General features: G+C 45.3%; 1 protein-coding gene across 1 annotated transcript; it reads left to right on the top strand.

Annotated features, from left to right (window-relative positions):
• On the top strand, positions 1-1,583 carry LOC142607089 (uncharacterized protein At1g08160-like). The gene has a single exon (XM_075778503.1). It carries the CDS (start codon positions 178-180, stop codon positions 910-912), a length of 735 nt encoding a protein of 244 aa, XP_075634618.1. The 5' UTR covers positions 1-177; the 3' UTR covers positions 913-1,583.
• The last annotated feature ends 10,451 nt before the right edge of the window (positions 1,584-12,034 follow it).

The following is a 12,034-nucleotide window of genomic DNA, read 5'->3' as shown; positions in this document are numbered from 1 at the left end:
AAGAACCCCAACACCTCATCAAATTCCAAAACGTCAGCTTCTTCTCCCTAAGTCCCAAAAACAGATTCTCAAAAAAAAAACAAAAAAGTCCCAAAAACATCAAAAAAGTCTTTTATTATTTATTATACTCTGCTTGAAATCCAAAATATTCTAATCTTCACTCTCTCACTCACCACTATGCAAAACCCTTCGAGACCGGCGGCGGGCTACCCACCCGCAAACGGTTACCCACCGCCGCAACCCGGCGCCGCTTACCCTTACAACGCGCAGTACTACCCAAACCAACCCTACCCGCCGCCGTACAACAACCAGCCTTACCGCGCGTCGTCCTCACGCACCTTCGTACGCACCTTCCTCATAGCGATGATCGTCGTCTTCATTACCATGGGCGTGATCATCTTCATCCTCTGGCTCGTCCTCCGCCCTCGCCTCCCCGAGTTCCGAGTCGACTCGCTCTCAATCTCCAACTTCTCCACCTCCGACACCTCCGTCTCCGGCAACTGGAACGCCCGGTTCTCCGTCTACAACCCTAACAAGAAGCTCTCCATCTACTACGACGCCGTTGACTCCGCGGTCTCCTACAGGACCGAGATCGTCGCCGAGACCCGAATCCCTCCCTTCAAACAGTCCAAGCGGAACCAAACCTTCGTCGACGCTTCCTTCGCCGCCAAAGACGCGTACGTGGACAGAAGGGCGCTCGGCTACATCAACGCCGACAGGACACGTGGCACGCTCTCTTTCAGTGTGAGGCTTCTGGCTAGGGCTGAATTCAAAACTGGTGGTTGGAGAGCGAGGAATAAGATTGTTAAGGTTTTGTGCCAATCTTTGCTTGTTTCTATCTCTCCCTCAAATTCCAGTGCCTCCGGTTCAGGGAAGCTCGAGGCACCGATGGATTGCCAGGTTGGTCTGTGAGCTCTAATTCGCTTTGTAAAAGTTTTAGTCTTTAGTTGATTTGAGCTCACTCTGATTAATTTCAAATAAGTTTATGATTTGAGCAATCAATGGTAGTTTACGTGTAGATTGAAATTAGGGTTTTTTTTTTTTTTTTTTTTTTTGTGGAGAATGATGAATGTACAGTTTTTCTGATTTGGGTTTTTAGGTTTTCGTTTTTGTTATCTTTGAAGATATTTTGATTTTATTTTGTAAAAAAATAAACCAATATGATTTTAATATTAATTGTTGTTGATAAGTAAGTTTTGAATTCAAACTTATAGCTGAATTGAATTTAAACGCATAGTTGAATTCAAACTAAGAGGGGGAAGGAGGGAAATTCTGAAAGGAAAATCTTGGGTATTCCCTTATTGAATTCAAACACTTTGCTAAATTGAATTTTATTTGAAATTGGAAAAGATAACACAGTTTGTATTTTATTAGTGAATTCAAAAATGTGTTTCAATTTAGTTGCGGAACCTAACCTACTGCACCTAAAAAAACTGTGTATATGTTGTGCCCATGGATAAGACAAAATCTTCGGTAATTCGGAGTATTTTATTTTTAATTTTTAATTACAACTTACACGCATCCAGTGGAATGGTGTATTTTGAACCTGCAAGGTTCTGCTCTGTTTTTTGATTTGGAGTTCATTAGCCCTTTGCATATCAATGATCTGTTTTGTTGAGAATATTTGTGTGCATAAATATTGCTGCTTATGCTTTTGTAGCGCTTTGTCTGATTTTCTTGTCCAAATTTTGGAGTTATAAATGTTCTACACTAGTTTTTTGGTACAAAATTTGGAAACTGTGAGACCCAATCTTGATTTGGTTAGGGTGAAATAGGCTTGACTTTGATATGAGACAATCTTAATTGTTAAGACCATTCTTTAGTTGCTTGGCCTATTAGGTTGGACTTGTGTCTGATTATCATTGGGGGAAGAATTTCTCTCAATTGGTTAAGGACATTTTATACTCTAGCACGCTTTGTTATCTGCCGCTCTTATACATAATCTTAGGATGGAAGATAGTGGTTTATGCTTGGGTACCTAAAGCAGTTTGGTTATGTAATTGTTTAAGAAGAGAGAGATCAAAATCAGTTCTTTAGTATTTTTCATCTTAAACCCTGTTAGGCTTTAAGAAGTGTTATCTATGTTGCTGTACTATCAGCTGATGACCCTAAGGTTTCTGTTGTTTTTCCTTGGATAGTATTTTAATCCAAAATAGATGGAGTCAAGGGAGGTTACTATCCATCTGTAGGCCATTATGGATCACTTAGCTAATTCAATTGTATCTCTTAACTTAGCTAAAGTACTCTTATGAGGCTTAAATTAGCAGCATATAGGTCTATTGAAGCACCAATATGGTGTCTGTAAGGACCAAAAGCTCGTATAACCAACTTCAAAACGTTCTCGCTGCTTTATTCACTTAAGAGTCCTTATACAATACATTTGGTAGAGAGGGTTCAACAACAAAAAGCCCCTCATTCGTAGTTTCTTGATTCCTATTTATACTATTCTCTGTTTTCATCGTAGCCTTACACCTTGCAATCTGCGGTCCTTTCCCCGTGACACTTGTCCGTCGGCAATGGAACAAGATTCCCCTTTGCATCCCGCACTGTTCAGGTCATGTCCACATTAATGCGACGGATAGAGGAAATGCTTGCTAATTAATGCGGCCAGAATGGTTGTTGCCAAGCATTTAATGCAACCTTCCAAACCAGCCTATTATAACCAGATATTTGTAACATGCCCTTTACGTAATTATCGTCCACGTCACCTCATCTTCGGGCACACCCGGAGAGATCTCATCTTTCACTCTAAATGTTGGCCTTCCTTTCTTCGGGTCCTCGGGTTCTTAGGTCCTCGGGTCCTCACAACAGCCCCTTTAATACTTGAGTTATGAATCATGTATTAATAACTAAGTTTTAACTTCTTATACACGCTTCTTACCCTTTTTATGCTTTCACACGTACAGACGTCTCTTCACTGCCCCATGATCCGCACCTGGCGCCTCGTATCCCACGATGAGGCATTTATGGCGCCTGACGCTTCTTTTTCCGCGCACGTTCTACGGTTGGATGAGAAATGTACGGTTCAGATTTTGCTCTTAATTATGAGCGGGAAAGTTACCGCTCTTATTCTTTTACCCCATTACTTCCACTTCCCCCACCCCTATAAAAGCAACTTTTTACGCTGGATAAAGCTCATTTTGCCATTTCGAAGGATTGAAAGAAAAGTGAGCTCCCGAGGACCATCCTTAAGCGATCTTCAGAGGTGTGTTCATTTTCCTTTCATTTTTTCTCTTCTTGCTTGCTTTTCTCCTCTTGCAGCGGGGGTTAATGGGTAGATACGCTAAGTTAGTGAATACAGATGAGGCGAATGCCGCTTTTAAGGACCGATATCGGATCCCCAATGACGTAGATATTACGTATTGTGAGGAAGAAGATATTCCACTGGTGTCTCGGCCACCTGAATCCATTTTGATTCCTATGATTGCATTTATTGAGGGGGGTATGGAAATTCCTATGGGTAGAGTAACTAGAGATTTTCTAATAAATTATAGGCTTACCCCTTCGCAATGCTCCCCAAATGTCCTTAGAATTTTAGGATGCGCGGATGCCCTTAATCGAAAACTGGGAACCAACTTGACCTGGCAGGATGTAAATTGGGTATATAACTGCCAAAAAGGGGACAGGACTAAATACTACATGAAGTGTAGAATCCCTTCTGTTAGGCTGATTTCCTGTTTACCCGATTCAAGCAAAGGGATGGATGAAGATTATCTCGTCATCTCGGGCAATTGACATGACGGATTGCATTGCCCTACCCGAGAAGGGGTACCAGGTAGGGTTCCCGAGGACTAACCTAGCACTTAGGACTAACCATATTCTTTTCTGTGCTTTACCCCACACCACGTATTTGTTTAAATGCCTTCACTTTTTATTGCAGACGATTACCATACTGCCCCGAATTTGTCTGCTGTGAACCGTGCTGATTTGAACAGGATTCTTCGATCGGAGATATTCGTACATAGGGACGGACAGCTCCGAGCAGCCCACCTCATCCTCGGATACACCCCCTCTACTAAACGCTTCCAAAGCCCGAAGAACGTGATAAGAGCAAGAGATTTAAGGCTAGCTCAAATTGACGTTGCCGCCCCGGGATTCTTATTAGCCGCACCTCCCCCTGCAGGAATTCAGGACGCACAACTCCCTGCCCCACTCGCCGCCCAACTGATCTATCCTCCTTTGGAGCAAGCTGCTAATCCTGTCGTTGAGGAAAGAGCTGCCACGCCCGAGCTCCCTTCTCTCGAGGTGACAGAGAAAGACTTTGAGGTGTTCTACCGCTCAGACGCTCCCTCCAGTTCCCAACCGTCCAGCAGTCAAATGGGTTTCCAAGAAAAAGAGCCCGACCTGTTGGCCCTACTACAGGCACATGCAGGCAGCTCTTCGCCAGCCGTGTCGGTTCCTCCTCGTCCCGTTACTCCAGCTGTTACTCAGGCACCCCCCTCGGAGGCGACAGATAAAAAGCGCAAAAGGGGTCAGAGTAGCAAACAAGTTATAGACATCGAAGAAGGGGAAAACCTTGACCCCTCTGTTAAAGATACCAGGGCTGCAAAGGCCCTTTCCAAGAAAGTTGCTCCCACTGGTTCTTCGAAAGACCCCAGTGGTGAATCTACAAGGAAAGCGTCAACCTGGCGGCCCAACTTCACTCTTAGCTTGGGCAGCCCTGTTTTGGATGACGCCAATCTGCGGGATCCGAAGAAGGGAAGCTCGAGCTTGGTGGCCGAGTGTCTAGAGAAGGCTCTATGCCTTCTCGAAGACATGGCAGAATTGCGGTCCTTCCGCAAGAGGGAGGTTTTCTTGTCTTTGAAGCAGGACTTAGCCAAGGTACTTTCGAAGTTTTTGTGCATTCTAAGTATGAGTTTAATTATTTATTATGACTAACCTTATTAACTCAAATATGTCATAGGCAGTCCAGGCTTCATTCATGGCTGAGGAGTGGGTAGATCATTCCCTAGATCTTGCCCGAAAAGCTGATCAAAATGCCGAGGCGGCAACGAAGGCACAAAAAGAAGCTGAGCTGAACTTAAAAGAGACCCTCACTCGCCTGTCTGAGGTAGAAGCTCACAAGAATGCTGAGTCGGCCCTGAAAAGCTATGAGTCGCAAGCCAATCTTACTCTTGAGGCCCAGAAGCAGGCTCAAAGCAGGCTCGCCCTCACTGTTGTCGAGCTCAAACAAACGAAAGAACTGCTGGCCAAGAAGGAGCAAGAGCAGGCTGTTGCTGAGCAAGCGGCGTATGACGCTGGGATGAAAAAAGCTTCTGACAGCTTAACTGCCCAACTTAGAGGAGTTGCCAGAGCGTTCTGCTCGGAAGTGTGGGGCCGCGCTTTGGACGCTGCGGGAGTGGATGCTGACGCAGTACTCCGTATTCCCGACAACATCTATTATCCCCCTGCGTTACGCTTAGCCCCTACTCCTCCAGCGCCGACAACTGATCTTGTAGTGCCTACCCCTGCCTCTGCTCCTTCTGATACCCCAGTCTCAAAGGACCCTTCTCCCCCGGCTCAGCCCGTGGACGAAGTAGCTGAGGGTGAATTGGCTGAAGAGCCAAAAAAGAAGAAAAAAGAAAAAGACCCAGAGAAAAGAAAAGACAAGCAACCTGTTGCGTAGTCCTTTCGTAGTTTTTGCCTTATTTTTGCTTTATTGTTTTTTTGTTTTTACGGATGTAAGGGGCCATATGATTGCCCCGGTTTTGTAACAGACATTTGCTAAGAAATGAATACTTAGCTCTTTTCTTCTATTTCATATACACGTCTTACTACAATATGCTGTCATTTATTTGTCATTTTGTATGTGTCCAGATAAAAGCTTATTTGAAATAACAATCATAATTCCACTACGAAGTAGTTCATTATACTTGTGATTTTAAGAAACACAAAAAGTTTGACCTGAGCACCATAATTTCACCACTTGACCTTCTTTGACGTTTGAAACGGCAAGTTTGAGGTTCAATATGCTATTGAACAACAAGGCTCAATGATTTGTTTTATGTTAGCGCTTTACATATTTGAGATTTCTTTAGCCGTGATCTTGTTGGACTTACAATTCCTGTGTGATGGTTTGCAAGTGATTAATTTTTCTTAGACTTGTGGCCCGAGAAGCCGAACGAGCACTAAGGTCAGTTTAACACTTAGGTTTTTGCAAGTGACTAATTTCTCTTAGACTTGTGGCCTGAGGAGCCGAACAAGCACTTAGGTCAGTTTAACACTTATGCTTTTACAAGTGACTAATTTCTCTTAGACTTGTGGCCCGAGGAGCCGAACAAGCACTAAGGTCAGTTTAACACTTATGCTTTTGCAAGTGATTAATTTCTCTTAGACTTGTGGCCCGAGGAGCCGAACAAGCACTAAGGTCAGTTTAACACTTATGCTTTTGCAAGTGATTAATTTCTCTTAGACTTGTGGCCCGAGGAGCCGAACAAGCACTAAGGTCAGTTTAACACTTATGCTTTTTGCCGATACAGGATTGAAACGAACAGAAGCCTCACACAAAAGAAGATTCTTTTCTTAATAATAATATCGTCGTAAGTTATTTACATTCCACGGGCGAGGAATCACCCTTCCATCCAGATCCTCTAGACGATAAGCCCCTACTCCTGCCATTGAGGTAATTCTATATGGCCCCTCCCAGTTAGGACCCAATTTTCCCCAGGCGGGATTCTTTGCAACCCCCACTACCTTTCTTAGTACCAAATCTCCTGGTACCAAGGGCCTGGCCCTAACTCCCTTGTCATATGTCTGCTTGAGCTTCTGCTGATAGTTGCCCATCTTCACATTGGCTATTTCTCTACTTTCCTCAATAGTATTTAAACAATCATTCATCAGATCATGATTGCTCGCTTCGTCATACTGGTCGGACTTCAGGGTGGGAAAACCTGACTCTAGTGGTATTATAGCTTCCATCCCATACGTCATTGAAAAGGGAGTCTCGCCTGTTGATCTTCGGGGTGTAGTGCGATAAGCCCATAATACATGAGGTAATTCTTCTACCCAGCCTCCTTTAGCGTCATCCAATCGTTTCTTCAAACCTGCCAAGATGACTTTATTTGTTGCTTCGGCCTGTCCATTCCCTTGGGGATAGTACGGAGTGGAATATCCATTTCTTATTCCCATTTCTGCGCAGTACCGCCGGAAAACCTTGCTATCAAATTGAAGACCATTATCAGATATCAAGGTGTGTGGGACCCCGAAGCGAGTTATGATATTTTTCCAGATGAATCTTTTTGCATCCACATCTCTAATGTTGGCTAATGGCTCGGCCTCCACCCATTTCGTGAAGTAATCCGTGCCGACGATGAGCCATCTCCTATTACCCGTTGCCCGAGGAAACGGCCCGACGATATCTAAACCCCACTTAGCAAAGGGCCATGGGCTGGACAACGGATTTAAGTTACCTCCTGGTTGATGCACATTGGGCGCAAACCTTTGACATTGATCACACTTCTTGGCATACTCTTGAGAGGTTCTCTGCATGCTTGGCCACCAATACCCTTGGGTCATGGCTCTATGAGCTAATGATCTTCCTCCAGTGTGGCTCCCACACACACCCTCATGCAATTCTTCCAGCAAAGGTTCCATGGCTTCAGGATGTACGCAAAGGAGGTAAGGACCTGCATAGGAACGCCTATAGAGTTTTTTCTCCTCCGATAGCCAGTAACGGGGTGCGCTTCTTCGTATCGTCTCGGCCATTTTCCTATCTTCAGGTAATATTCCGTGCTGCAAGAAAGCTATAATCGGGTCCATCCAGCTTGGGCCTACATGAATGCTGTGAACCCGTACTGCCGGGATGCTGGTCAAGCTAGAGGACAACAAATCTTCCACAATAATCATACGCGGTAACTTTGATCCCAGCGATGTGGCTAACATTGCTAATGAATCAGCATGAGAGTTATGTCCCCTTGGGACTTGCTGTACCTTGAAACTGTCAAACAAACCCAACACCCCTTGGACTCGTTTCAGATAGCTTTTCATACGCTCATCTTTTGCCTCAAACACTCCATTAACTTGCCCGACCACCAATCGGGAATCACAGAACACCCTCACTACTTTTCCTCCCAAATGTTTAACCATCTGGGAGCCCACTAAGAGAGCCTCGTACTCCGCCTCATTATTAGTTGCTGGGAATCCCAATCTCAAAGACTTTTCAATGACTAGTTTCTCGGGGGATATTAACACAACTCCAACCCCGGCTCCCTTTCGATTTGATGCCCCATCCGTGTAGACTTCCCATGGAGTAATGTTTTCCGTTCCAATGGACATTACTGTCATCACGGCATCTTCGGGGTAAGCCTGACCGTCCGTGAACTCGGCCACGAAGTCGGCAAGGATTTGCCCTTTGATAGCCGTCCGAGGCATGTACTTGATATCATAAGCTCCCAGCTTAGTTCCCCACTTTGCTACACGACCCGTATAATCCGATTTCCGCGTGATAGCTTGTAGAGGCAACTGAGTGAGTATTACCACGGTGTGAGCTTGGAAATAATGAGGCAATTTCCTTGTTGCATGCACCACGGCTAGAAGCGCTTTTTCCAGCAGTAGGTATCGCTGTTCGACTTCTTGCAAGGACTTGCTGACATAGTATATTGGTTTCTGGACCCCGTCATCATTCCGTATTAAGACAAGACTTACGGAGTGATTTGTGACCGCTAGATAAGCATATAGCACTTCTTCCTTCTCGGGCGTTGATAGTATCGGCGGTCTAGATAGGTATTGCTTTAAATCCTCAAAAGCCAAATTGCATTCGTTAGACCACTGGAAATCTTTCCACCTGTGCAAAAGGCGATAAAATGGGCGGCACCTGTCTGCGGACCGCGAAATGAACCTGTTCAAGGCTGCAATCATGCCAGCTAACCTCTGCACCTCTTTCGGGTTCCGAGGAGGATGCAATCCTAAGACAGCCTTAATCTGGTCAGGATTAACTTCAATGCCCCGATGGGTAATCATGTACCCCAAAAATTTTCCCGAGCCCACTCCGAAAGAACACTTTGATGCATTCAAGCGTAACTTATACTTTCTTAACACCGAGAAGGTCTCTTGCAAATCTGTCAAATGGTCTTCTGTCTTCTTACTTTTGATTACCATATCATCGATATAAGCTTCCATGTTACGTCCCAACTGCGCATCGAACATTCTGGTCACCATTCGTTGATAAGTGGACCCTGCATTCTTTAGACCAAAGGGCATTACTCGGTAATGGTAATTACCATTCGGGGCACGAAAAGCCGTCTTCTCCTGATCATTCAGTGACAACGGGATTTGGTGATACCCTTGGAACGCATCCAAGAAGCTCATTCGGGGGTGCCCCACAGTTGCATCCACCAATTGGTCAATTCTAGGAATAGGGAAAGGATCCTTGGGACATGCCCTATTCAGATCTGTAAAGTCAATACAGACTCTCCATTTCCCATTCTTCTTTTTTACTACGACAGTATTGGCCAGCCATTCAGGATAGAAGATCTCCTTGATCGCACCGGCTCGCTTTAGCTTCCCAACTTCCTCTTTAACTGCCTCGGCGTGCTCTTGAGATGCTCGTCGAGGAGGCTGCTATCTATGCGTCGCATGAGGGTTAACATTCAAATGGTGGCAGATAACCTCTGGATTAATTCCTGGCACATCATAAGTCGTCCATGCAAAAACATCAATGTTATCTCGCAGGAATTGAATCAACTCTTCTCTTTCCTGTGTCGGCAGCTTGGATCCGACTTGAAAAAACTTCTCTTTATCTTCCCCAATAATTACCTTGGTTAACTTCTCGGCAGACCCTTCATCTTCAACTGGGCAGACTTCTTGAGCAGCCCTCTTTAATTGCTATGATGTCTCAGGAACTTCCCCTTCGAACGAACCTCGGCCTGTACGAATAGTGGCAGACATTAGACATTGCCTAGCCACCGTTTGACTGCCATGTAACACTCCCACGCTTCCCCCTGTGGGGTACTTCACCATCACATGTAAAGTTGATGAAACTGCCTCCATTGCATGCAACCACGGTCTGGCCAAAATGGCCGTGTATGGAGAATATGCCATAACAACTATGAAGTTTACCTGTACCTCGGAACCCTCCACCTGCACGGGTAGCCTAATCATTCCTCGTGGGATCACCTGGTTTCCATCAAAACTGACCAAGGGATGGTCGTATTTTTCTAAGTCCTCCTCTTTCAACTTTAATCCATTGAATAGGTCCGGATACATAATCTCGGCACCACTTCCATCATCCACCAAGACTCGTCTTACATCATATCCCCCGATACGGACTGTGACGACCAAGGCATCGTCGTGGGGTTGAAACGTTCCCTCTTTATCCTTATCAGAAAAACCCAAAGTAAGCGTCACCGAGGATCTGAGTCTTTTATTTGTTTGGTGATTCTCTTCCACGTCCTCAGTCCCACGCTTGTTTTGAACGGACATGACCCGAGAAGGGTTCCCAAAATCTCCTCTCGGCTGGGTCAAGATGACGTTAATAGTGCCTAAAGATGGTTGAGGGGCCTGACCCCAAAATTTCCGAGTATCTAGTTGTTCCTGATTCCCATTCGGCTTTGCCAATAAGTGGTTGATCTTCCCGGCCCTAATCAATTGATTTAAATGGTCGCGCAACGTCCTGCACTTCTCCGTGGTATGCCCCTTATCCTGGTGGTAATGGCAGTGGAGGTTTTGGTTCCTCAGGGATGCATCTCCACTCATTTTGTTTGGTGGCCTAAAGTATGGCTCATGCCGAATTTTCTCCAGGATGTGATGCACAGGCTCCTTAAACAGTGAGTTAACTAGAGGAGACTCGGCGGTCCTCGGATGGCTTGTAAAGTCTTGTTTGGGCCGAATACCTTGAAACCCCCCTTCCCGAAGATCCTTCCTCTCTAGATACCTTTTCATTTTGCCTTTGCTGTGCATCTGATCCTCCTCTACCCGTTTATATTTATCTATTCGGTCCATAAGCTGACGCATATCTATCGCGGCCTTCATTGTCAAAGACTTCCTTAACCCATGCTCCGTGGGAAGACCCACCTTGAAAGTTCTCACGGCTACATTCTCCACATCCCCATCAATTTCATTATACGTTTCCCAGTATCGGTCAGAATAGGTTTTGAGTGTTTCACCTTCCCTCATGGACATAGACAGTAGAGCATCCAAAGGTTTTGGAATCCTTGTACAAGTTATGAACCTTGCTCCAAATGCCCTAGTCAATTCCTCAAAAGACCTCAGGGAACCTTCGGCCAAAGCATCAAACCACCTCATAGCCACGGGCCCCAAACTGGAGGGAAAAACTCTACACATCAATGCCTCATTATTCGAATAAACAGCCATCTTCTGACTAAAATGACTAACATGCTCTACAGGGTCAGTCCTCCCATTATACACAGTAAAGATGGGTTGAGAAAACCTACGAGGTAGCTTTGCCCTGTTTATCCTTGCCACAAAAGGGGATTTGGCAATTTGTCGCAGGGCTTTACCCATTGCATCACTCCCGTCCTCGCGATATATTCCATCAGTATCGGGCATCTTCGTCACTTTCAGCTGCTTTGCCCTAACGCCCGAAGACACACTAGCACGGGTCATACTTCGAGTAGGCTCAAACATTGGGGGATGAATTCCTCCTGGGTTCGCTTCCGAACTATCACTGGAAGAGCTAGCATTATCCTTACGTCTCCGCTTCTTACTATCCACGCGCTTGCGTAAGTACGCTATTTCAGATTGCATCTGTCGCAACACATCGTCGCGAGACATATGCCCCTCAGTTAACGATCGTTGTTCAGCCCTATGATCGCCATCATATGCCTTCACCACCCCCGAAGCATGCCCTTTCCCCTTATCACGCTGGAGACTTACAGCTACGTCCCTGCTTCGTGAGCTTACTGATTCTTCCCCTTCCAAATACACCTCCGCCATACACTTCTAAATGGAATATGCTACGCTGTTGTTGTTCCCACAGACGGCGCCAATTGTAAGGACCAAAAGCTCGTATAACCAACTTCAAAACGTTCTCGCTGCTTTATTCACTTAAGAGTCCTTATACAATACATTTGGTAGAGAGGGTTCAACAACAAAAAGC

Source organism: Castanea sativa, chromosome 8 (genome assembly GCF_040712315.1).
Source record: "Castanea sativa cultivar Marrone di Chiusa Pesio chromosome 8, ASM4071231v1".
Lineage (NCBI taxonomy): Eukaryota > Viridiplantae > Streptophyta > Magnoliopsida > Fagales > Fagaceae > Castanea > Castanea sativa.
This window is presented reverse-complemented; position numbering and strand designations above follow the sequence as displayed.

Bases quoted from the DNA above. Each gene is read 5' to 3' on its own strand.
- LOC142607089 (XM_075778503.1), top strand. From the start codon at position 178: ATGCAAAACCCTTCGAGACCGGCGGCGGGCTACCCACCCGCAAACGGT.